General features: G+C 41.5%; 2 protein-coding genes and 1 long non-coding RNA gene across 6 annotated transcripts in view; 1 reads left to right on the forward strand and 2 right to left on the reverse strand.

Annotated features, from left to right (window-relative positions):
- Positions 1 to 3,179: 3,179 nt before the first annotated feature.
- Positions 3,180 to 7,537, reverse strand: LOC111611642. The gene is made up of 2 exons (XR_002754143.1): positions 5,836 to 7,537; positions 3,180 to 3,416 (listed from the first exon to the last, which is right to left on the reverse strand). It is a non-coding gene; the product is annotated as an uncharacterized LOC111611642 (long non-coding RNA).
- On the forward strand, positions 3,211 to 19,983 carry LOC111611641 (brain-specific angiogenesis inhibitor 1-associated protein 2-like protein 2). 3 transcript variants are annotated; one of them, XM_023349004.1, is made up of 15 exons: positions 3,211 to 3,285; positions 3,377 to 3,482; positions 3,747 to 3,822; positions 5,810 to 5,896; positions 7,552 to 7,613; positions 7,717 to 7,788; positions 8,107 to 8,190; positions 8,290 to 8,412; positions 10,338 to 10,436; positions 11,791 to 11,860; positions 12,395 to 12,596; positions 12,703 to 12,768; positions 14,060 to 14,246; positions 16,631 to 16,671; positions 17,120 to 19,983. In XM_023349004.1, exons 2-15 carry the CDS (start codon positions 3,429 to 3,431, stop codon positions 17,199 to 17,201), a joined length of 1,305 nt encoding a protein of 434 aa, XP_023204772.1. In that variant the 5' UTR covers positions 3,211 to 3,285; positions 3,377 to 3,428; the 3' UTR covers positions 17,202 to 19,983. The 3 variants fall into 3 exon arrangements, with proteins under 3 accessions (XP_023204772.1, XP_023204774.1, XP_023204773.1); XM_023349006.1 differs by lacking the exon at positions 3,211 to 3,285 and adding an exon at positions 15,695 to 15,779 and having other exon boundaries at positions 3,390 to 3,482; positions 17,120 to 17,169; XM_023349005.1 differs by lacking the exons at positions 3,211 to 3,285; positions 16,631 to 16,671; positions 17,120 to 19,983 and adding an exon at positions 15,695 to 16,139 and having other exon boundaries at positions 3,390 to 3,482.
- A 270-nt stretch (positions 19,984 to 20,253) lies between these two features.
- LOC102232891 (parvalbumin-7-like) overlaps positions 20,254 to 25,976 on the reverse strand; it is a 44,613-nt gene continuing 38,890 nt past the window's right edge. For both annotated transcript variants that reach the window (XM_023349007.1, XM_023349008.1), the window contains exons 2-5: positions 23,852 to 23,917; positions 22,230 to 22,362; positions 21,626 to 21,735; positions 20,254 to 20,609 (exon numbers count right to left, since the gene is read on the reverse strand). In XM_023349007.1, coding sequence (XP_023204775.1) covers positions 20,584 to 20,609; positions 21,626 to 21,735; positions 22,230 to 22,362; positions 23,852 to 23,912 — 330 coding nt within the window. In that variant the 5' untranslated portion in view covers positions 23,913 to 23,917 and the 3' untranslated portion in view covers positions 20,254 to 20,583. The remainder of the gene's footprint in view (positions 20,610 to 21,625; positions 21,736 to 22,229; positions 22,363 to 23,851; positions 23,918 to 25,976) is intronic.

Consider the following 25,976-nt stretch of genomic DNA (forward strand, 5'->3'; position numbering starts at 1 on the left):
GAAACAGCAAACATGTGGTCAGATTAGACCAAAAACAAAGTTTTACAGCCTACAAAGAAGTCCTCAAATACACTCCCTGCCCTGCACTGCCCCAGTGAAACATGGTAGTGGCAGCATCATGCCTCTCTACCCTCCTCCATCCTGAAAGAAAGGCTGCAGCAGCGGTTCACCTCGCAGCAGGACGACGGCTCTGAACATACAGGCGGAGGTATAAATGCAAGGATTTGGGCCAAGCATATTTCTGAGTTGGAATGGCCTAGTCAAAGTCCAGGGAAGAAACGTGAATGTGCAAAAAAGTTGGACTCTCTAGGTGGCGCCGTGGGGAGCTGAATCCGAACTCACACCACGTTTTTCCACATCATCCGTCCTTCCACTTCCCAACGATGCACAGCTTCCTGTTTTTTGTTTGTTTTACTTTGTCACAAAATATAAATAAAACAGAAGAAGAAGAAAAAAAATCAGGTTTGTACTTTTGGCTTCTTTTGCGAGACGACGCGTAAAAACGTCGAATGATGATTTGGTGTCTGATCGTTGCCATTTGCATTTCCAATGCATTTAAATAAAAGCATTAAATTCTGCTTTTCTACGACATATGGACGAAGATATGCAACATGAGTGTGAAGCTGCTGCTGCTGCTGCTGCTGCTGCTGCTGCTGCGCTACAGACAACGAGAGATCGATATAACTCCGCGTGTTAATGTGTGCACGGTAAATTACGAGGAAGTTTAATTTCACCACGCTCTCCTGGCTCACTCAGCGTGTGTGGGTGTGTGTGTGTCATCGTGATGAAGCGACGTAATTAAAACAAAAAGAAACGACGATGATGATGAGAGGGAGAGAAAGAAAAGGTGCAGGAATTTGTTTCAAATCGAGCTTTAGATCTAACAAGAGAGGAGTGGAAGGGAGGGAGGGAGGGGATTTAGGATGAGGCTTTTCATCAAGGCAGGAGCTGAAAGCTGAAATTTAAAGTGGGTGCAGCAGGAGAAGGTGAACGAGATTTAACACGGGCTCCCAGGCTTCACTGCAGGGATGGAGAGAGAGAGAGAGAGGCTGAGAAACATTAAACAGTCTGATGAGAAACAGTCAGGGTCTTTAAACCTCCTTCATTTATATGCAACACGTAAACTCGACGGCACTGACGGCTGGGGAAATCCTCCCTGTTCTCCAGTCTGGACGTAATTAAGTTTGTCGCTGACAGGCGACTAGTTGATATTTATTTGCTGTAAAGGAAGACTGAGCATAACAGGTAGCGGCAGAAAACATTAAAAAAAAAAAAAAAAAAAAAAAAAAAAAAAAAAAGTATGTGATCAGTCATGGCTTTTATGAACTTTCACTTATTTAGGAGGGAAGAGCCTCTCTGATGTAAAATGTACAGAAAGATGCAGGCAAAATCAGTAAATATGTAATATGTAGAGGTGAGGGACGGGGAGGATACAGCTTTGGCGTATTAGGGTCGACATCAGAAAATCCTATATATATATATATATATATATATATATATATATATATATATATATATATATATATATATATATATATATATATATATATATATATATATATATATATATATATATTAAAGGGGCGTTTAGCGTTGTCAAAACAGCACCGATTCTCTTTTTATCACATAAAATTTAGTCTACAGAGAAACTCCAGAACAAAGAGATTAGCTGAGCCCGTTAAATGTTCTGCTCATGTCTCCTGGTGGTTTATGGCGCCATCTGCTGTGCGCTGCGTCTCTTCTCCCGTCTTCATGCTCCTCTCCAAAACCGATTGTCAGAGCTGCTGCTTCATTTCCTGTTTGGATTTCATCCCCCCCCTCCCCGCCCCACTAATCAGATAAAACACTGCATGGGTTTTGCACCTTTTTTTTTTGTTTGTTTTTTTGCACAGGCTTTGAGAAAGAAAAAAATAGAGAGGAATGATTCAGTCTTGCAGCATCGCCTTGACTGCAGTGAGTTCACAGGGAGGTCACGAATGCGGGCAAAATATGACAAAAAGAAATATATGTATATATATATATATTTTAAAACGGAAGTTGAATGAAAGAAGAAAATCTGCATCTTCTTTTAATTGCAATTAAAACATTTTTTGGAAAGAACTGTACTCCTGTTTTGCTCCCCATTACTCTGACGCCACTAAAATCCAGAGCATCCAAATGGCTTCAGCAGTCGCCTGGCTGGCTAATGGTTCTCTGTGTACTGATGAAATGACAACACTGAACACATTTTGACTCCATTGTTGAAAGAAAACCCGCAACCTGTTCAAAGCCTCCACCAGTCATGTGAGGACGTTAGCGAACAGAAGGAGGAAGTTGCTCTGGTTAAAGGAGACCAAAACCGAACAAACAGAAACCTTCAATAAATCACGGTGGAGGCAGTATGAAGCTGTGGGAATTTTAAAGAGGTAGTGGAAGCTGAATTCAGAAAAAAAAAATCATCTTTCTTCTGGTCAGAAAATCCAAAGATGCAACCAGCTTCATCAGTGATGTGCATAGATGGACACCAGGTGGTGCTAGAGCTCCTGATATTTTCTATCTAGACAGAAAAAAGAGCCCTTCTGAAATCGTTGGTTTGTGTTCGTATTGTGTAATGTGTGGCCCAAAGTAACATTTCTGCACATGATGTTCAAGATGTCCCTGCAATAAATCTCACACCACTAATGTGGCCCGTTTCTCCCCTTCAGCATCTGCCTCCCAAAATGAAAGCCACTGACTTTCATGAATGAGAGTGGTCCAGTCAAAGTCCACATTGAAATCCAACTCAACAAGCTGTGGAAGACTTTAAAACACTTTCTTTATCCAATCTGACTCTGTAGTTGCTGTCGTGTTTTTCTCTTCTCAGAGCCGTAAAAAGTAAAAATCTGTGTCGTCACTGGAGGATGGCAATGTTTAGGTCAGTTTTATGAACTTATGGAACAAAATAAAACAAAAACAAAGAATGACAGACATGCCTTATGGGATCTCTGTTAGTCAGCTCAAAATGATGTGATAAATATGATTATTTACTGATGAGCAAAATAGTAAATGCAGAAAAGAAAACTAGATTTTTTTATGACTCTATGAAAACAACTCTGATATAAAATGAATAAAACATACAGTGAGTCTTGGACTCATGCACTCGCACGCACACACACACACACACACACAGAGAGAGAGAGAGCATGGGCCAGGCCAGTGTGTTTTATGATTTAGCCAAGTTTAATTATTTACTCCCTTCTTTCTCAGACAGGGCTGGTGTTGGTTTCCATCACACCGGGCTGCCTTCTCGCCTCTGCTCCTCGTCAGGTTCGATCCGGCTCGACCCGCCTTTCCTCCGCAGGCCTGACTGACTCGGTCCACCTGGATGACTGACGGGTTGGTTTCTGGTGTCCCCCAGGGTTTTGTTTTTTCTTTCCTGCTGACTGCTGCGCGCCGTCCTAGATGTGAACATGTCGGGAATTAATGGCGACCAGCTGCACCGCTCCACCTTGGGGATTTACCGGGTGAGTACAAAAGGCCTTCAGGGCCGGAGCTAGTGGGATCATTTCCACCAATCACGCGTGTTCCTTCATCCCAAGAACAATTTGAGTCATTTGGCTGTCAGAGAAAATGTGTGCACATCCTCACTGGTTGAATAGAACATGTTCTTGTACTGATCCCACTGTGGGTGAGTCCAGACTTTCTCAAAGTTTCCTTTTTTCTTCTCTCTCTCTCTTTCAAAATTCAACTAAACCTTCGGTGAATACCTGCCTGTGCTTTTCTAACAGAGTCTCACTGACGAGTTCAACCCCAGTCTACAGAAACTGGTTTCGCTGGGAAACAGCTATGCCCATGCCTTCAAAGGTAAGGAAGGAACGGAGGAAGGAAGGAAAGGACACAAGCAGTCATAGAGCAGGGATAAATAATTGAGAGAAAGACAAAAGCGAATCGAGATTTAAAGGTAGAAAAGAAAGTTTGCATGAGGGAAGGATAAAATGAAGGAAGGGGGAAAAGGAAGTAAAGAAGACAGGAAAGAGCAAAGGAAGGAAGTGAAAGAAGTGTTAGAGAAAAATAAAGTAGAAGAGGAAAATTATAAGAAAGATGAAGGAAAAAATGAGAGAAGAGAACAAAGAAAGCTGATGTTCTTTACTTCTACCAGCTCTCTCTTAGAGGTGAATTATTTTGAAGGAACTATTTACATCGTCATCCTCGCTCAGACGGAAAACGCCTCTATCTTCATTTGCCATCATACGTAAATAAAAATGAGCTGCAGCCATAAACAGATAGAGCTCTGACCAGTTAAAAGACGGTAAACGCTACGACCTTTTAACCGGTGGGGCGTTCAGTAACGGCCCCACCGCCAGACATTAAATATAGATTAAGATGCTATGTGCCACCTGCAGCGCCGCTGAGCCGTAACCTTACGCCGACCAGCTTTTCCCTCAACATCCATTCAAACACGGCTTGTTTACTCAATTGATTGAGCTCTTTACACACAAATGACGTGGCTAATCATAGCCGTTTTTATTGGTCTCAGATTTTGTCAATTATTCTGCGATTATTTTAAAAACTACAGAGTCGTAGCTTTGACTGGGTAACCCCAGACTCAACTCCTCTGTAGTCTCTACCTGGTTTTTACAGGATTTTCCTGTATTTATATCTTCCAATCAACGCAAACCCAACTTCCTTGTCCCCACTGAAGTACAGCATGATGATGCCGCCGCCGTGTTTCACGCTGGTGGTCGCGTACTCGGGTCATGAAGTGAAGTTTTTAGGTTTCTGCCACCTGCAAACGTTGTCTTTTGTCGTGCAGGTTGTGAGTCCGCACAAATTCTGTGTCTTAAGAAACCAGAAATGTAAATGTTTCAAACCGGGCTTCAGAGTGGATGAATTTCAAAATGGCGGTTTCATGTTTCCGTGCGAGCTACATCTTTTTTTTTTTTTTAATCGATGATGTCATAACTATCGCTCTCTTTCTCTTTCCCATGTGTGTCTAACTCTCACAAATAACAAAAATGGCTCCACGCTGTGTTTCTTTTTCTTTAGTGTGTGTGTGTGTGTAATTCTCTGGCGGTGTTACAGCGCCACCGATTGGCCCGGCATACCTATTACATCATATTCTGTGGCGATGCAACCTTTGGTATCGACATACATTTTATCTTAAACATTTACGGAAAAAAATACTGGAAAGTCTTAATTTTCGCCTCGTCTCCTAAATTACTTTAAAAAACAACAACAAACAAAAAAAAAATTTTCTCACATTTTTCTTTCAACAATAATTTTCCTCCTGCTACTCTTTTGTGAAGGCATGATTTATGGCGTGCGCAACTAAATAGTGTCCTCTGAAAAAAATGCTCTCTTCCTTTTCAGATGATAGATTCGACAGTTCTCTGAACGTTTTTCTTTATATACCATAAAAGTCTTCACAGCCTTCCACCGTGTATGAATTGTTCCCTGGTCTTCCTACTCCTCTTGCTTGTTAATTAATGTTTTCCAAGAAACCTGCGACGCTTTCATAGAACAGCTTGATTCGTACCGAGATTAAGTTACACACATGTGGGATGTTTTTACTAATTACATGAGCCCGAATAAAAGGGATGGAAACAAATGCACGCCACACTTTTCAGCTAAGTTATTGAGGAAAAATGTTTTCTTTCCTACCGCCTTCAGTTTTGCGTCTGTCACATAAAGTGCAACTGAAATGCACGTGTTTGTGTTTCAAATATGAAAACAGAAATGTGATAAAGTTTAAGCAGATATGAATGCATCTATTGCAAGACTCTGTTGATAAAGTGTATGTGTACGGCAGACGTGTCTGAAAGCACGACTACTTTCTGTTTCTGTGTTTCAGACCTTGTTGTCAGCAGCGAGGCTTACTTCATGGCGCTTTCAGAGATCGGACAGAAAGCTTTCTACACCACGTCGTCCCGCTCCCTGGGTACGTCGCCGCGCAGCTTCGCCGGGACTCGTTCGGTGTGTCATCGAGGTCATTTATTAAACGCAGGCTCTCCGCCGCGTCGAGAGGGTCAAAGTTTAACCTCGGGCCGTGTTTTATTGCTCCCCTGCAAACACGGCGGTGAGCGTGTAATGCGCTTTGCTGCGGATTTCCCTCGATGTGTGTGAAAAGCCGCTCTGAGAAGAAGGTATCCCACGTTGTTTAGCAGTCGGAGCTTCAGTCATTCTGGTTCCCAGCTCAAAGCGAAGCAAACCTGGCCCGATGCCAGGTTAAACAGCTGGCATGCAGGCACTCAGGTGGGCGGGTGTGCTGGTGTGAGTTTTCTTTTAGTTACTCTGACAGAACAGATCAATGTTCCACTCCATCGTTTCAAAATGCAAACACAAAGTCTTGTCAGGCGTCTGGTCTCTCTTCTGTCATTACAAAATGTTCAGAGCAACAGTTTTGTTGGCGTTTGAGCTCAACAAAAAGTGAAATTAGCTAACAGTGACCCCATTATACCGCCTATATCAGCACAACTAGCAGAAATATGCGCAGAGGCCTTGAAATAAATGGTTGTTATGGAGACTGTGTGCCCCCAACCTGCTACTCTTTGCTTTAGAGAGGTTCTTTTTTGTCATTCTTACCATTCTGCGGTGAAAAGATGTGGAGGTGACTTCCTGTTCTTAATCCACAGCAGTTAATATAATGTCGGCACAATCTTTACCTCGGGAGCAGATTCACGATCTTAGAAGTGTATTTGTAGGAATTTTTGCTCATTCTTCAAGAAGAGCATCTCTGAGGTCGGACGCTGTTGCTGGACATCTCAAAATCTGTTCTGTCGTTTTGCAGTTAGCACTCCGTGTGGTCCAGTTAAGGTTCTCCACACCGTGTTGTTGTCTTCGACTCTTTGAATTGGACCAGGTGACGCAAGGCCTTCATGCATCTGTTCAACCAAACCGTGTATCTGACACTTCTGACCAAAAGCTTCAGTCATGATCCAGACCTCTAGAGAAGCTAGAGGGACCGATAAGAGGAGAACTTTGATTTTAGCTTTGGCTCGTTCTTTAACACTAAAGGTTGGATGAGTTACATCAAATTAAACCCCATTCTGCCTATTAACCTTCATCTGACCATCACTGGCGAACAGGAAACTGGCATCATTCTATCATTCACATCCCTTGTTGTTAAGTTGACCCAATTAATCCGACCATTTCTTCTGGGCTCCGCTTTGTTTTTCAGTCAGCATGTAAATTATAAAAAAAAACAAAAAAAAACTCCAAGTCAAATTGTTTCAGCTTTCATTTCGTGACACTCGTAAATGTTCCTTTATTTAAATGTAGCTCTAACAAATCGTACCGAGTTCAGAACGATGCCCCAATGGGAGCCGCAAAGAAGAAGACGAGATAGAACAGAGGTCCGATAAAGAATCAAACAGTAACCGCTTCCTGTCCGGAGAATAAAGCTCTGAATGACAACCTAACATAAAAAATAAAAAAAATTAAATAAAATGTACAGATTTATTAGTCTGTAATAAATTATTTACCGCCTGAATTCGATTACGTAGCCGTGCCACGGGTTTCATATTTATTTTAACATCACAGGTTAATGATCAGTGAGTGAATCTGGTCATAGCAAACTATGTTCTTATCTTCAAGGAGATGTCCTGATCCAGATCGCCGACAACCAGCGGAGACTCGCCTTGGAGCTGGAGGGAGTGGTAAATGATGTCAATGTTGATCAGATTACCAGTTTAGTCACCAGTCAGGCTTTTTGTTTCTCTTTTGTTGACAGCAAAGGAAACTGTGTTCATCTTTTTCCAGTTCCGCAACTTCAGTTTGGAAGTCCTGCAGGTGATGGAGAACAGCGTCCAGCTGGACATCGACTACATCTCAGTGAGTGAGCGTCGATGTGACGAGGAATGTCGTCACAATAAAGACGCAAAATGATAAAATAACAGTCAGGAAAATGATGAGATTTATGAATTCGTTGGTCATTTTTATAACCCTGTGAGAAGCTATGTGTGCCGTGTTACCGGGGCAACGAAGTGTGACTCACATCTTTGACACGATCTTTGAAATCCAACACGAAATGTATATCCGATCCCGTTTTCAGGGACAATTATGAAGCAAACTATTTTAGCTGAATGCTAAATCTACTATTCAGAAGAGAAAAATGAAAATTTGGACAATAACCTCCGAACTGCCCCACAGCACAGCAGGGCGACGTACGAGAGGGAAGTCCACAAGCAGGCGGCGGCGGCTCAGCAGAGGCAGCGGAGAGGAGGAACCGGCCAGGTCTGCTTGTTTCCCCCCCCTTTTCTCACAACTGGAGCGAAACGCTTCCTAATGTGTTTGCTCCTGGGTTTGATGCATATCTGCACCGTCCGTCCTCAGGAGTACCTGCAGTTTCTGAAGGAGAGCCACCAGGAGGCGCTGCAGGAGGAGGAGCGGCGGTACCGCTTCCTGGCTGAGAAGCACTGCGGCCTCGTACAGTCGATCGGCCTCCTCCTGAACAAGGTACAAGGAGACATTTTTGACGCTCGCAGCTGAAACGATCTGCTCTGATCGCTGCGAGCAACCAAACTCTAACGGCAATTTAACGAATTTGAAACAGGAAAAGACGATGTACGGCTCCAATGGTCCGTGCATCTTGCTTTTCTTTTTACCCCTCCAGGGGTCTTTTGTGGGCTCTATTGTCCCTTATATGAAAGTAGGCTGACAGGAATGGAAGAGAGAGAGGGGGGAGGTCCGGGAATCGAACCCGCGACGGCCGCGTCGAGGACTCATGGCCTCCAAACATGGATCGCGCTATCCCTTACGCCACCACGCCCCCCGCATCTTGCTTTTCTGATAACCAGGAAACTGTGACGCTCCCACAGCAGCGTCACAGTTTCCACAGAAAGAGCAACTGCATTATCACAGGTTGCGTGTTTGAACTCTGGACTCGTTTTTATGACCCCGCAGTGTGGAAGTACTTTAATGTTTTACATTCACTGGGAACTCCTGAGTCATGAGCCGGTAGCTTTTCTTAAGCCACAAGTTATACTAAAACAGGTAGAATAATATCATATTTATACTCACAATGATCATTTATTGCTCTGCTCTGATCCAGGGGTGTCAAACTCCAGTCCTCAAGGGCCGCTGAACTGCAACTTTTAGATGTGCCTCTGCTGCACCACACCTGAACACAATAATTAGGTCGTTAGCAAGGCTGGGAGAACTGATCTACACAAGGAGGAGGTAATGAAGCCATTTCATTCCAGTGTTTGGTACCTGTGGCACATCTAAAAACTGCAGGACATCGGCTGTTGAGGACCGGAGTCTGACACCTGTGGTTACAGTGTTGGAACTGCGCTCGCCACGCCACACTTGAGGTCTGAAGTTATTTCTCTCTGTGCGACCAACACAAAACGTTGGAGGAAAAACACACAGCTTGTGTGTTGAAACAGTTGATTACCATTAATAAGACGTCTGGGTGCTGCCCTCATGTGGCCGCACTGTGCAAAGTACAAACCCATTCCAGACACGTGAAACAGTAAGCCTGTGTTTTTGCCACTTCTTGATCTTTTGGGCGTTTTTTTTTTTAACATAATCTATAGTTATCTTTTAAAGTACAAGTAAATAAGGTCAGTGTCCGATGGTGTGATATCCTACAGAGTAAAGACAACCAGACGTCAGTCGTGTGTTAAGAGCAATGCGATATCTCCTCTTCTTATCAGGGATGTAACCGACGCTCAGGCGTTGGCAGAATATTACTCATTGCTCTTATCTTAGTGGTTGCTAATTGGCAGCGTCCTCAACAACATCAATATTGACAACTACTAAACACACTCTGACTCCCCACAGTCACTATCTGACTAATTTAATTGGTTGTAACAAAAATCAATGAAGGGATCATAAGCTATTCTGCAACTGTTAAAAGCTGCTTCTTTTCTCAATTCAGGCAGCAAGGAGCTGTGCTGCACTCCTAGATCTATATTGTATTATTTGTGCTTTGATTTTTTTTTATGATTAGAGTTGGGAAGTTCAATGACTTTCTGTTTCCCTGTTGTGTCAAAGCGACCCAACTTTCAATCTGACAGGAAACTATGTTTATTTTTCTGCCATGTTGCCATGTTGGCAGAAAAATAAATGGAGGGTTAAAGGCAAAGTCTGAACGCTCAACAAGGATCACCACGTATCCATGACAACCATTACATAACATTCATTTGAGAGTGAGACCTGAAAAAGGTCTCAGTCATCACAAATCTAAAAAAAAATTCTGACGCTTATATCGACCTGAACAAATGATCCCAAATTAAATGTTTCGCTTTTATATTGAAATTATGCTGCTGCAGTTAAAGTTGAATTTTTTAAAAGGCGTTTTAACAGGCGTGCTGTTATATTTGGCCTGATGGAGAAGAAGCGCTGCACTGTTCACACTTTTCTGTTTTATGTGGCAGACATCAGGGCCTCTCCTGCAGAAAGCCGATGTCTGGACAGAGGAGGTCGACGCCACCAGGCGACCTGAGGCCCAGCGACCCGCTGCCGTGGATAACCCTGTGAGTTCAAGAGTGTCAACAACTCGCTGAGAAACAAACTGCTGAGTCCGTGAATCATTTATGAAGAGCTGCTGCCCAGGTTGAACTCGAAGCCCTTCAAAAACTGCACAGCAATGAAGCTGTGGTGTAGGAAAACCCATCACCGGGGATCTGCGCTGAATCCTTCTAAAAAGAGTTTCAATGTTTCGGTTTCAGCTGCAGGAGCGCCCTCTAGTGGAGGATCTGTGATTCAATTAGACTGGATTACAAAGAGGATTCAGCCTGCAGGAGAACGGGAGCAGAATTATGGCGTATAAATGTGTAAATCTGAATCTGAGCTGCAGAGCGCCTCAGGCTGACGGCCCGACATCTGTAATTACTGTTTGAATTAACAACCTGAGATTAAACCCTGCTCCTCGTCTGAAAGGTGAAAAGGATCAGCTGATCCCTTAGCAACAACAGGGAGTTAATATGGATTTTGTGGTTTATTTTTGACTGATGTATTAGAAATTAAGCCCATAAGACACTGAACGCAGCCACATGAGCTGCAATTATGTTCAAGTGTGTAAAAAAATATATTATCTTGTTATTCCCTCTCTTTGTACTATCATAACTAAGAATATTTGAATCTGTGGATCAGATATTCACAGATTATATGTTCAATCTTGAGTTAAGACTCCCAACGGTTTATCCACATTACAAGTTTAAAAATCGTGGAAATCACTTGATACAAAAAAACCCCTAAATTCTCAAGATAATTATTTTTTTTAACGTTTCAAAAGAACATAGAGATACCGTCGTCACTTTGCTGATTTGTGGGTGTCATAAAAACATGAGACCATGATAAACTACATTGAGTCAAGTGTGAGTTTTTTAGGGATTACGGTGTGGATTTGTGTTTTTTAAAGGTTTTGGCTCGGCCACTTTAGATCCGGTGACAATAGCTCCTAATAAACCAGCATAATAAATGTTGTTTTTTTTTTTGGTTTTTTTTTAGACGTAAAAACAATACCTTGTTGTCACAGTCATGCGTCGTAGCATAACTCTCCAAAATTACAAAAGAAAAAACGGTGGACATTTCCTTCCAGCTGCTCAGCATCCAAACCGAGAGGAAACAAATGTCCAAATGTGAAAAAGCGATGAGCAAAAAGAACAGGTGAGAGCTAAAGCGTCAGCGCTACTCCGACAATGAGTGGCGCAAATCTAGAATTGGACAAAGCGACTCAGAAGAACGACCAGAAATCTGAAAACTTGTAGAGATACACACCGAAAGACTTCCAGCTGGTCTTACAACCAAAGGTCGATTCAGGGATTTGAGCCAAATTGACAAACGCATCACATACTGCTGGACTAATGGATGAATACATGTTTACAGGGAGGGATGAGGGCGGAGGACATCCGACAGATCCGAGAGGAGATGACTCTGGGCAAGGTACCGTCAAGGGGTGAGTGGATTTTATGGAGGAATAAATATCACTATGCATTTTTACACACCAGGAGAGATTTTTCCAATAGGTGAACCTCTTCAAAAGTTTAGTTTTATTTAGCCTTCTTGTAATTAATTGCAGTCAGCAGCACCGTTGGTGGAAATCAGCTTATCTGATGGCTCATAATTATTTCAGTCTTTTTCATCCTCGTAGTTTTGCAGCCGACTAAAAGTGATCTCGACAATGTTAAATACCCTTCCTCGTCATTAGTCGGCTCTCTGTTCAGGAGGAAAAACGGCACCTTGTTGAGCACAATCAATTTATCTGCAACTCCCGCTGCCGAAACAAAAGGAAATTAGCATGCAGATTTAGTAGTCAGCTCAGAGTCCTAATGCATGTAATTAAGGAATAACAATGAATTAGAACTTTATCATGCAAATTCGAACAGGAATTAAAAACGAAGCTCAGCCGTTCACGTCTCCCGATGCATAATTTCTGCTCTTTATCGGCTAGATTTCTGCTCCAGCTGACTGCTCTGTGTGTGTTTCGCAGCGCCGTCCCCGGTGGGAAGCGTTTATCGCTCCAGAGGTGGCGGCGGCGGCGGCGGAGCTGTGTCCATGAGGGCCAAGGCGGCGCACCAGCCCTCTAGCTCCAACCCCACCCTGCTGCCCTTCTCCAGGGGGCAGGTCATCACCGTGAAGGCCCGGCAGCCCAGGAACGGCTGGCTCTACGGATACGCCGAGAACGGCTCAGGGTGAGGGGGCGGCAGCTGAGCTGTGGGCGAAGGGGCGTCACCCACTTGTGAGGTTAATGCTTACCTCCTGGTTGTCATCTTTGCTCCCTGTCGCCTTCGTTCTCAGTCAGGGATGGTTTCCAGCCTCCTATGTGGAAGAACTTGATGATCCTCCGATGTCGCCCAGCTCCTGGTAAATGACCTAATAATCTTTCCACCTTTAAAATGATCATAAGCATAAAACTATATTTTTTTTAAAATACATTGAGTCAAGCATAGATTTTTGAGGCTTACGCTGCCATGCAAAGACTTTTTGGACAATTTCATGCTCCAACTCCGTAGGGAACAGTTTAGGGATATTGTTTCAAAATGGCCGCGTGCCAATATACAAAATAAAGGTCAGTAAAGAAGATGATGAAGGATGAGTTTGGTGTGAAGAAAACCGTGACCTCATAGAACACCTTTGGGATGAATCAGCGCAGATACCGTGATCAAGGGCTTCTTGTCCAACATTAGTGTCTGACCTCACAAATGCTCTTCTAAAAAAGTTTCCATAAACCTTGTAGAAAGCCTTCCCAGATGTGTTGACGCTGCTGTGGCTATGTGGTGTATGTGAAACACAATATAATTGAAAATTATATATGTAAAAAAGTTTGCTATAGGGAAAAATCAAGTAAAAATGTTGCAAATTTGCTTTCATCTCTGATTATAAGCAACTTTTGATTCAATGTTGGTATTAAACCTTCTTTAATTCATACTTGCCATCGATTATGCGTCTTTTATCTAAACCCACATCCTGTGGAGAAGTTAAAAAGGATCAAAGTCACAAGAGCTGAAGGAATTTCGTCTTATTGCAGGTTACTCTTTCTTTCTGAGAAAACTTCCAGGCCAGCTAAAATCCGCTAAATACTCATGGGAAAGTGTTTTGTTTTGTTTTGTTTGTAAAGAAGAACGAAGCTGGCCGAAATAAAATCACTCAGGAAAACTATAATTGCTTCTAAACGTGTTCATCAATCAATAAAAACTTCATAATTAAGCACAACTGGATGAAGTGACTAAATGAAAGGCCTGAGGTTATAATAATAATAATAAAAAAAAAAGATCATGTTCATTCGCTCCAAGGCTGTTCGTCTTATTATTTTTGGGGCTAATCATTTGAAAACAGGGTCAGTTTCAAGCTTGAGTCTGGATGGATAAAATGAACTACTTACCATATATGGGTGACCCATAGCTGTGGGAGAACCCACAAAAAGCTGCTTAGTATTTTTACTTGCGACACGAACACAGCAAACATACACACAAAATTAAATTTGTGACAAATTTGACATGTTTGAGAACAGTTCTTTACTTTGTCAGTAGTCCAGGTTTAAAGCCCTTTGTGACAATACAAGGATTTTTATGTTTAAGATTTCTAAGAGTTGGCGACCATCAAACGGGGAAGATTTTACGTCTGTTGAGTTGAGATTTCTCTCGCCTGCACCCAGGAACTACACTCTTCGAAGCAGCAGCAGCATGAGCGACCTGCTGGACCAACCAGGGGTGAGCAGCAGCAGGACCAGCAGTGCCATGAGCAGCGTGTTCGACCTGCCAAAACCCAGCAGCAGCAGCAGCATCAGCAGCAGGAGTGGAGCCCCGCCTCCTCCGCCTCCTCCACCTACGCAATCCTCATCTGTGAGTTTGACGGAAATGTCGTCTTACTCAGAAAGCCATTAAGAATACAAGCCAGAAAGGGCTAAAGCGAGCGCTTCGATGATGACTAACTTTAAAATTTTACCACAGTTGAGATTTAAAATGTCACTAACCAGCCGGGGACGGGGGTTGTTTTTGTGTATTCGCCTGTTTAAAAAAAAATTTTTTTTTAATCATTATTTTATCATCAAACGTCTACTAACACAATTCATGCAGAAGGAGTATGGATTCTAGATGATGAAATTCAGATCCGCCATGTTTGCTACCACCTTGCTGGTGAGGCAGCGTCGTTAAAGAACCTGACAGGGAGGATCCACTTTGACTCCGTACAGAAATGACACAACTCTGAACCATGTGTCGGATGAATTTGGAAATTAAAATTTTCTTTAAAGATATTCTTTGAAGAAAAAAAAGAAAAACAACAACAAAAAAGTTATCAAAACTAATTTCCTTGTTTTGTTTTGGAATTTTTGTATTTTTATAAGGTTTTGTACGGTTATCTGTGTTTTTAGTTTTCTCAGGGGAGTTGTCTTACATTCATAAACTCTAAGCAGGAATAGCAGTAGCTGCGTTTCCATTACAAATATGCACAAATGTTTGTCGATATCCTGCTGATGTCAAGAGAAACAGAGGAGGTGTTTCCATTAAAATAAGAAAGGAAATTAAAATCACAAAAATGGTTGTCGCTAATTTCACAGAAGAGCTATTGATTCAACACGTCCGAATGACACACACAACTTTTCATGAACTTTGCCCAAAAACAAATCATCGTCATTCTCGCACGACTTCCCGTCGTCTTCTTTGTCGTTTCTGTCAGTAATAACATCCGTCTCTTGACCATGACTCGTATGATGCAAAAAAAAAAAACCCCGTTTTGTGAAACACATCTTGGAAATCCAACTCATCCTAGCACAAAAACGTGCACCTTTTCAAACTGTCGTCTCTCCATTGAGAGAATTTATTTTCGTGATTACAATTTGTGCAGTTTTATGGTTAATGAGTCGGTTTTTTTATTGCGCACACAAGATCCCCTTTTGCAACTCTACTGGGTGAGGAAGAAAACAGGCACAAGGGGAAAGTGAAGTACTTGTACAGGATGCTATTATTCCATCATGACCATGTCCAACATTTGGCCTTATGGGAATGACTTATAAGCAGCGCTCTCACTGGGACATAAACAAAAAGAGCAAAAAAATGATTCATCCTAAACTCATGTTATCTTTCATTTCAATAACTAATACCATTTGTAGTTTTATTAATACATTCTGCCTTTGAGGACATTTATAGTCTTGAATGTGGCCAGAAGTGAAAACGAGTTTGACACCCTGCTTTAAAAGAGCCGTGAACCCCTCCACTAGCAGAGAGATACGGTGGCCGGGATGGGGCTGCTCACATGAACTGTAGCTGTATTTCACCCGTCTGTCCACCAGGGGCACTGTGGCCGAGTTCTGTTCTCCATGACTCCTCAGCCTTCGTTCTGGTGGACGCAGGGCGGAAGCTCCAGCTGCTGACCACGTGAGCCCAGCGGTTTGCAGATGCGTGCTGTTGTTTGCTACTCAACCACTCAAATAGGCTGATTAAATATCCTTATATGTGTCAGTGTTATTGTTACCATGACAATAACCGTCTTGAAGTTCAATTAGCTGTAAATCTACCGTCTTAAGCGGTACATTTAGCTTAAAGTTAACCAAGCTAACGATGTAAATGAGAAAATGAAATAATATTTTATATTCATTTGTCTCTGCATGCTCCCAATCAGCTTCTCCGCTATTGCTACTTTAAAAATTAGAGTCATGTGAGTGAAGTGTGTGTATGTGTGTGCGCACTGCAAAAAACCCCAGAAAAAGTATTTTTGGTCTCATTTTAGTACAAATATCTTGGTACACTTGCAAATAAAACTGAGCTAACTTACAAGAAACTTAAAATTAAGACTTAGAAGTTTGTTTTTAATCAGTAATACCTTAAAATTGATGAAAAATGCTAGTAGCACTAGCAGATTATTTCACTTATTAAATAGGAACAACTTCTTGTTATAAAAGAAATAATCAGTCAGTGGACGTAGTACATTTTTCACCAATATTAAGGAGTTATTTACTCCTTTATCTTGATGTAAAGTTACTTGTATGTTAGTTTTGTCTCATTTCAAGCTGTGCTAATATATTTGCATTAGAAACTGGACCAAAAACCTGGTGATATTTTGCGTTTTTGCACGTCAGCGCACGACTTGCAGGAGGACAGGTTAAAGTCAGGCGTGCGACAGGGCAGCTGAGCCTCCGTTAGTGTGTGTGTGTGTGTGTGTGCCGTCTGTGTTGGTGCTCCCGGCTGGCCCTCGCTAACCTCTCTTCCTCTCTCAACTCTTCCTGCAGAAATCGCAGTCAGGGAGACCGCAGAACGAACTCTTCCCGAGGTAAGAGCAGCAGCCGCAGCCTCGGCTGTTAAAACGAAGCCAATTCATGACACTGAGACAGTGAGAACGGTGTTGTCACTGTTCTCCTCTGGAAGAAGGGAGATTTTTTTTGTTTTGTTTTTATTGCTGAGGTGAATCATGAGCCCATTAAATCTGAGAGCAATAGATGGGGGACACTGGTCTTAACTGCACAGACTGACTGCTCTTCCATTAAGAGAAACCATTTCAGCCGCAGACGCTTGGGAACCCGACTTCAGAAGAACAGTTCACTAAACGATGTTTGAAACGCAGCGCTGTTGTCTCTGGCTGTGGCTCCCCCATCTGCATGGCCAGATTCAGGAGCAATTATTTTTAGGTACGCCCAGTTTTTTTTAATTTTCTTCTCACATCTCTTCTCTCTCTCTTTTTCTCTCTGCTTCTTCTCGTCTTCCCGCCTGGGGTTCCTCAGGGGCACCAATCCGTTCGCCACGGTTAAGCTGAAGCCCACTCACACCAACGACAGATCTGCTCCGATACTGTACCGGAGATGACTCCTCGACGAGGGAAGAGGCGTTTCCGTTTAGTTTGACAGGTGGATGATCGGTGATGGCTGTTTTATTGAACCACAGTACTTATCTGTGTGCCATAATGCCTTTTAACCAAAAAAACAAAACAAAACAAAAAAACACCATATTTGTTCTTTTTCTTACATTCGTATTCTTTCCTGCAGATTATCGTGACCCGTTTTCAAACTTGCATTAATTTAACCAGATCGTAGATCAACTTTCTGGATGTTTTCTTGACAATTATCATCATGTGAACGAGTGAAGCAGTTAGTCTTTTAACATTTTAATACCTCATGTGTTTTTTTTGGTTTTTTACAATTTTTTTTTATTGTTACAAGCACAAACTTGAATGTGTTTGTTTTGGATTTTATGTGTAAGAGCACACTTTGTAATTTTTTTTGGGTGTGGGGGATTGTTCTCATCGGACAGACGTGACGTGGACTTAAAATGCTGCATCGTCTGCGAACATCAGTTTTAAAATCTAGGTTTGGACTTTAACTAGGCCACTTAAACAATATACTTTGGTCCAAACAAGAGGTTCCTCAAACAGCATGAGCTCCTGGCCGGGGACTCCTTTTAAAAACCCACAGACATTGCTATAACATTAGTAAAGAAACATTGAATTTAACTTCCCCCCCCCCCTAATTTTTATTCAGTAATTATTACATTCTTTTAGCATGAATGCTGCCTCTTTGTCTTCTGATTTTAGTTGGCAATGAAGTTTTTCACCACAATTGTGATAAAAGAAACGTAATACTTTTATATCAATCCTATCAAATTTTTATTATTCTCCATGGTTTAGTTTTTGGACGGTTCCTTCTGTCTTTTTTTTTTCTTCTTTTTTTCTTTTGTCCAATTAAAGGAACGGCTGTCAATTCCCCCCCCCCCCCCTCATTTTAAAAACTTTTCTACACCTTCTGGCGTGTTTCTCGGTCTTCCTCGATGTTCTCCAACCTACTAATTGGGCAACATTTGGGTTCTGTTCAGCAGAATAATGAAATAATTGTCACAGTTTGACACAAAGACCATGAACTGTCGCATAAAGTTGTAGAAAAATACATAGTTTGTGGTTTCAAAATGACAAAACATGAAAAGAAAACAAAAAACAATCCGATTTTGGGAATCAGATCAACAACATTTTGATATGCGTTCAAATGTATTTAGGTGTAAATAATTTATTCCTGATTTTTTTTTTTTTCGTGAATCTCTACAGCTCCATTTATATCCGTATGTCCTGATGAGATTATAGTTCTGTTGCTAAATATTAAAGGTGCCGCGAATGTACTTCTAGAAAATAATGGAACCCGAGGCAGATCGTGTAAAACTCTGGTGTTATGAATAATGCTGTGTATTAAAGGGTTAGGATAACGTCACGCCATCTCTCTGGGATGATCACTGATTTGAAATTCAAGCGCATTACGTCCAAATATCACGTTTTCCTCACTGCTGCTTTCTGGGAATATTAATAAATCCTGCTGCATTTGTTGTCTTTCTCTAATGAAGCAAACTAATGGGAGTTTAATGTAGCGCAGCGGGAGGTTTTCATCACTGTTTAAGAAACAAGCTCTCATTTTTGTTGTCCCAGTTGTCAATGGCTCCCCGTTTAACGGAGCGCTGGAGCAAGTAGGGAATTTATTGATAGTCGGTACGGTTCAGATCTTTTTGCTCAGGCACCGCAATGGCCTACTAAAAAAGAAAACGATCCAAGATTCCTGCGGTTCTTATTTGGGTTCTCCACTGGGCATACTTAACCTAAATTGAACCTTAGTGTGAATCCAGTTGTGCTAATGGTTTGACAGCAGCCTGGCTCTTCTGAGGAAAGACTCCGGCTACTTGGGATGTTGTGGAGTTTTTATCTCGTCCTCAGCGGAGAATATACATTCATAAATCGGGACTTCTTCACGGATTGCCTGAGCGGCTTGTTCATCGGGAGTCTTTTGCTAATGAGGGCCAATAAGGTGGCACCTATGACCCGCCTCAGTGCGCTTCTTGTTGTGCTTCTTAAGGAAGGAGGTGAAAGAAAACCAGAAACAAGTCAACACAGACTCGCATGTGAGAGCTAATTTTGAGCTTTTAATGATTAGTCGATGTTTTCGGCACAAAATGGCTAGATGGCAAACAAGTTAAATGACTTTGAAGGTGAATTTGGGGCACAAGTTTGAATTTATTCAGTGTTTTCTCTGTATGGAGTCCAAATAAGCTCCAAAATATAAACAACACCTTTAAAAATATATGGCTAAATATTGGTGAGCAAGTCACGTTTGGCGTAATTCTAGCTGGATATTTGCCTTATCTGGTTGCAGAATTAACTAGAATTAACTAGGCCTGTTGTATTTTTTTTTTAAGTTCACTCCAAATATTTTCAAAAATGTTGAGAGAAATCTGAATTTAGATCCTGCTGGCATTTTATGTGATCTTCAAACAAAAAATTGGACAAAACGATCCGAAACGATCCAAGAATCAAAAAGCCTGTCATGGAGTACCAGCTCTTTTTTGTTTTTTTTAATTTATTTTGTTGTTTTTTTTTCCAGTCACTTCTAAATCTTTGAACTTAATCTCAAATCAGCAGCTGTACGGCTGATTCAGGTTGTTCAAACAAGACATATGGACATTTTTGAGCTTGTGTGAATTGGAGAAAATCTTGTTTGCCCAAACGTTGATTTTAGTCATTTTTAAAGTTCTGTACGACATTATTTCCAATGTTGACTGAGTGTAAAATCTTGAACTGTAGATTGAAAGTAAAAGAAATAAACCCAGCATATCAGAAGACGTTGTCCAGACTTTTTGTATTTTACTCTTTTATTTTCTTTCACAGCTTGACTTCTGCCATCATTGTGTTTTTTGTTAGTCTTTTTTTTACAACAGCTCATTATCGGGGGGATAAAGTGATGGATGGAAAGCAGATGGATGGATGGGGCGGCGGGGTTCGGTGACGTCGATGGAGAGAAGAAAACAGAAGAACAAGCAGATTAGACAGACGGTGAGGTCAGGAAGTGGAAGGAAATGCTCTCTGTAAATATCTACATATGCTTCAAAGTACAAACTTTAGTTGCAGGAGTGTTTCGTATCTATACATGAACAGAAACGTGAAGAGTTTGTATAAAAAACAGGATAAATTATTAAACTGCGGTGTGGGACAAGAGGAGGGGGAGGGTCTGCGTAGCACAGCCGACTTCACTGCAGCGTTTCACTTTGTGGAGACAGCAGTGAGGCTGAGGTTAAAGGGAAGGAGCGCTTGAAGCGGGTTCTGGCCTGGGTCGGTCTGTGGGGTGGGGGGCAGGTTGCAGTGAGGCGTGGGGAAGGGGGTGAGCATGGAGTCGGGATGGTGAGGGCCGGGAGGCGATCCGTCACGGCGATGGGCGGCTGTTCATTCCTTCACGAGGGCAGCAAATTCTGGAGAAACAGAAAGCAGTCAAGACCTTTGAGTTATTCCCCCACGAACCGTCACATCCATCAGTCCAGAGCAGGAGGTTGTGTGTTTGCTGCTTTATGAGCTGTCCAACTGGGGGCTCGTGATTGGCTAGCTAACTGAGCTAACTTACAAGTCAGATTTTTTCTAACTCTTAAGACAAGTTCTCGTCAGAAGGTGAGATAAACACTTTCTCATCAAATTATGGTTTTAACACACCAGTCCTTTGGGGTAAGTATTTTTAAAGTTGTTGGGGTTTTTTTTTTGCCTCTAGTGACGTAATGAGAGAGAGAGAGAGAGCGAGGGTCACCAGGCCGGGATTCAAACCTGCGACGGCCGCGTGGAGGACAGGCCTCCTTATGTGGGCCATGCTTAACCCCTGCAGCACCCAGGAGAATTTGAATCTTGTACAAAGATTTAACATTTAGCTTTTGACCTTTAATTAATTAAAGGGACAGTATTATGTGTTTTTCAGGCACAGTGTAGTTTTATAATGTACTTGATTTAAGCTGTAAATAAAGTATGCTATACTTGATTTAGCATATGAAGTGCTATATATATATATATATATATATATATATATATATATATATATATATATATATATATATATATATATATATATATATATATATATATATATTTACACTGCTCAAAAAATAAAGGGAACACTTAAACAGGTGTTTAACACTTAAAGTGTTCCCTTTATTTTTTTGAGCAGTATAATATGATTTAAAGGAAATTTTACTGATTTAGCGCCTTGAAATTGGGCTTTTAGTGTCGACACTCATGCATGTGAGGTTTGACGAAACATCAGAGGAAAAACACAGTCTGGGAAATTTATGACGTTAGTCCAAAGTGGATCCATTTTACTAAAGACGACAGTTTCTGCTGGATGTAGTTTTGGCCTCGTCAAGCTACCTCTTCGTGTCTTTTTGTATTTCTGTTAGTGATTTTTGATTCAGACATTCGCAGCCGGATTTAGACGTTTTGTTTTTACCATCAATTCCAATCTTGCCGTCTCCGTCCTTGTCAGCCGCTTTTAAAAACGCTTTGGTTTCTTTGTCTGTCAGGTCTCTGCCATCTTTGGCAAAACCCTTCAGGACGAATCTGGCGGAACAGGAAACAGACGATTCAGTCAGGAAACGTGCCTCCGACTTCAGCTGGGTTCGTATGGAGTGAAAATAGTCTCAAAATACCTGTTTGTGTGTAATACTGAATTTGTAATCTGTGTAAGCATCTTTGTGTGTAACTTTGGATAGCTGTCTCTGTGAAACAAGGTTGTGAATAAAAAAAAATTGTGGGTAGAAATTTAACGTTTCTAGGAATTGCAATTGTGTGTGTGTACTTTTGTTTTGTATTTGTAATTTCTTATTTGTTTATGCATTTCACCACATATTTACAAGCACCCAGAGTTACGCACAAATTTTCTTTTTACGGTTTACAAATTATGTTTTACAGACACAACTATCCAAAGTTACACACAAAGATGCTTACACGGATTACAAATCCAGTATTTCACACGCACAGGTATTTTGAGACTATTTTCACTCCATAGGTTTGAGCTTTTCCGTCAGGTTTGTTTTCTTTTTCTTTTTTCTCACTTGAGCTCCTCTTCCTCTATAAAGCCGCTGTTGTCGGCGTCCAGCACCGTGAAGACCTTCTTCACGTCGCTGGGGGATTTGGACTTCAGACCAACGATCTCGAAGAACTTCTTGTGGTCGAAAGAGTCGGCAACTTCAGAAAGAAAGACAAGACGCAGGAGATGGTTCAACATCAGAACTCCCAGTGTTATCTCGGTGCGTTCAGCTTCGTAACATGTCTTCTGCAGCGCCGAACGCGTCTGGAAATAAAGGCGGACAACAAAAACAGGACGTGTGGTCCACAAAGATCAGGTGAAATACGAACCAGCATGCAGAAGTATCAATAAAATCAAGCCCTTAACGTTAACACCAAGATGGTAAAGAACCTGCGGCTGGAGCAGATTTGCTTCAACATAAGAACAAAGACGACAGATTTAAATTTTAATAAAAGGCACACAAATGTTTCAAAGTTTTTAATATATACTGCTCAAAAAAATAAGGGGAACACTTAAACAACACAATATAACTCCAAGTAAATCAAACTTCTGTGAAATCAAACTGTCCACTTAGGAAGCAACACTGATTGACAATCAATTTCACCTGCTGTTGTGCAAATGGAACTTTGTACAGAACAAAGTATTCAATGAGAATATTTCTTTCATTCAGATCTAGGATGTGTTATTTGAGTGTTCCCTTTATTTTTTTGAGCAGTGTATATTTATATATATATATATTGCAGATTAGTGTGGTTTAATCTGATTCTCTGCATTCATGGCAGTAAAACTGATTAGGTTTGATTTGTCAATCACTATGCTAGCCAACCATTTTTGTGGCTTAGATTGGTGGATTAATAAAAAAAGACAAAAGTACAAATGGTGTCCTCCTCTTTAATATTCCTGTCTGCGGCGACTCGTTTGCACGATCTTCCTCTAAAATCAAACCAAAAGTGGAGAAAAAAACTGTGCACTGCAGCAGCAAGTTTCCCTCCTTTAAATGGGATTCAATTTTTTAAATAACTCTGTAATCATACGGTTTGGTAGATTAAATTGACAAATTACCCAGTCACCATTTCTATTTCAGAAACTAAAAGCCTTCTGTGTCCTTAAAAAAAAAGAAAGAAAGAAAGTCGACATGCATAAAATGTTTATTTGCTCAGAATACATTTCCTCTAATACTAAAGACTCGGCTTTGCATAATTTATCGCTCATTTATGCAGGGAGGCCTTTCTGCTACAAAGTAAATTGATTTAAAAAAAAAAAAAACAGAAAAACATTTAGTTAATTCCAGAATTATTCTGACCCCTGGAAGGATTTAGGTGCAAAGTAATGTTTTAACATGCAAACGGGAATGTTAAAACGCATCCCTGACGTGAACTTGACGAAGAATCTGTGGGGGGAGAAAAAAAACAACAAAATAACTGATTGAATGAAAAATGGTTTTAAATTGAAATCTGCAAGGAGTATGTAAAGATTAAAAACCTGAAACTGTCATCCTGCTCCAAGGTTTCTGCCACGCACACAAAACTTTTGGGTTTTAAACAAAATTTAAAAACAAAACTTCTTTTAAATTTCACTGGGTTATGAGGAATCCAAGCTGGATTTTACGGATCCACCGCAAGTGTTTGTTTGTTTGTTTTTTTTTACCTGCAAATGCGTCGAGAGCTTTCTTGATGTCATCGGCGTTGAGGATGCTGCTCATTGCCATCTTGGCTGGCGAAGACAACAGGAAGGGGAGAAAAGGAAGGAAAAGGGGGAAACCGAGTGGACAAGGTGAAAAACAAGGTTGCAGAGACAGAGAGAGAGAGAGACAGTACTGAAATGTTCTCGCGTTAACACGCTCCAGAAATGGAGCAGGAAATCAGGACATGCGAGAGGGAAGTGATGGGTGACAAATGGATTGGAGACGGTTTAGAAAAGGTGTAAAGTTAAAGGCGGCTGCAGCAGGTGGAAGTGGAGGGAAACGATGCAGAAACCAGTTCACTGATACCAGCTGTGGATTCTGACGTCTCCAACAAACAAACGTGGAAACGACAGATCTGTGCTTTCCATTTTAATCGCGCGATGTCACTGAGTTGATGAAAACGAGGCACAGAAGCAAAGTCAGCGGGGCTCTAAAGGGGGCCAGCCGAGGCGTCTGCCGTCTCTGAAATACTGCTGGGGAATTTCACCCGTCGGCCCAGGCGACACGCAGAGCCTCCCCTGTGAAAGGCGAGCCCGGGCCCTGACGGCACTTTGGCTTTTTACTCGGTGTGTGACTGAACCCGATCGCCGCTTATGAAGTTGTCACCCTCTGGCGATGCCCTTTTTCACCTCTTCATATTGCAAGCGCACACAGAGCCCGGAAACGCCAGGAAGGCGAACCGGGGGGCAGGAGGGGAGTCAGGACTACAAAGGGCATCTGAGGAGACGAGCAACGTGTCAACAAATTGTTGAGGGGAAACATTTCTGCGTGACCTGCAGTCATTAGGTTTTGACGTGATTTCTGATTAAACTATTTGAGTAAACCTTCAAGACAGATTTTCAAAAATAACTGTTTTGTAAGCGTCCAGTGCAATTAAGTACGTCACGCATAGCTAATGGGGAAATCCTTCGGTAAAAGGCAAGACAACTTCAACCAATTAAACCCTCTTCAAGACACTGATAACAGTTTGGCCAAAAATGTCAAGTAAAAAAAATACTGAATCCTAAAAATTCACACACTGCAGCAATGATTAATGCTCAGTTGTGTCACTTGACTGATTTTTAAAAAAAACCAAACATTTTTTTAAGCAAAGCCAACAGAGTTAAGTGAAGCTGTGTTTTCAAGTTTTGCGCAGTAAGAGTGGAATGGGAACACTTTTCACACGCTTTCATCAGACGTCCTCTTGGCCAAGCAGGGAAAAACCCCATTCACTGCAGATTATAGCGAAGCGTTAAAAAAAAAGTTGGCCGAGGCAGAAAAGGAGAGATCTGCAGACCAGTCCGGAGGAAACTGAAAAATATTCACGTCACCACTTGGCTTTACTTACACACCATCACCAGCTGTTTGAATTTGATAACACATGGTTATTTTTTGGTATATTTTCTGAATTTTTGTGCAGAAAAAAAAACAAACAAACAAAACAATGACAAACAGCCTCAACACTCCATACAGTGAACACTGCCGTGGTAGTGGGCACACAATGTGATTGTTCCAATACTTTGAACTCAAACATGAGACGTTTGGAGCTCAAAATTCAACATGACAGCCAAACTGGATTTTGAATTATTAGAAAACTTTTGAAATAATATGAGTTACAACAACATTTGGCTCCCCTATGACATCAATAAAGTGTTTTCACATTGGATTGAACTGAACACATTTATGTTGCCATTCCCAGATTCAAGTGCTGACTTTCGAGTAAAATTATTGTTTTAATATTTTTACCGCTTTGCCGTCGTGTTAACAGGTGATTTGCACGATTGCGACGTGACAGAAAAAAAAATCCCACCATCTCTTTATTTAACCAATGGCCCAGAGAAGTTTTGAACTATTGCTTTTCTAGATTTCTGTTGAAGCTAGCTGCGCTGCCTCTGCCGACAGGTTCTTCAGCCATTTTTGGCAATGCTTCTGAGCTTGTTTTTATCATTTTGTTCCACCTGTAGGATTTATTTATGTCATTTTTTTCTGCTTCAAACACAACACAAATTGGGGATTTCATGTCTGCCTCTGTGGTTAAAAAACCAACAAAAACATGCCCATCAAGCGGGGAGGTTTAGTCAAGTACAAAGAAATAAGTCAAGTGTTCCT

The sequence above is a fragment of the Xiphophorus maculatus genome, chromosome 16, assembly GCF_002775205.1.
Source record: "Xiphophorus maculatus strain JP 163 A chromosome 16, X_maculatus-5.0-male, whole genome shotgun sequence".
Classification (NCBI taxonomy): Eukaryota; Metazoa; Chordata; class Actinopteri; order Cyprinodontiformes; family Poeciliidae; genus Xiphophorus; species Xiphophorus maculatus.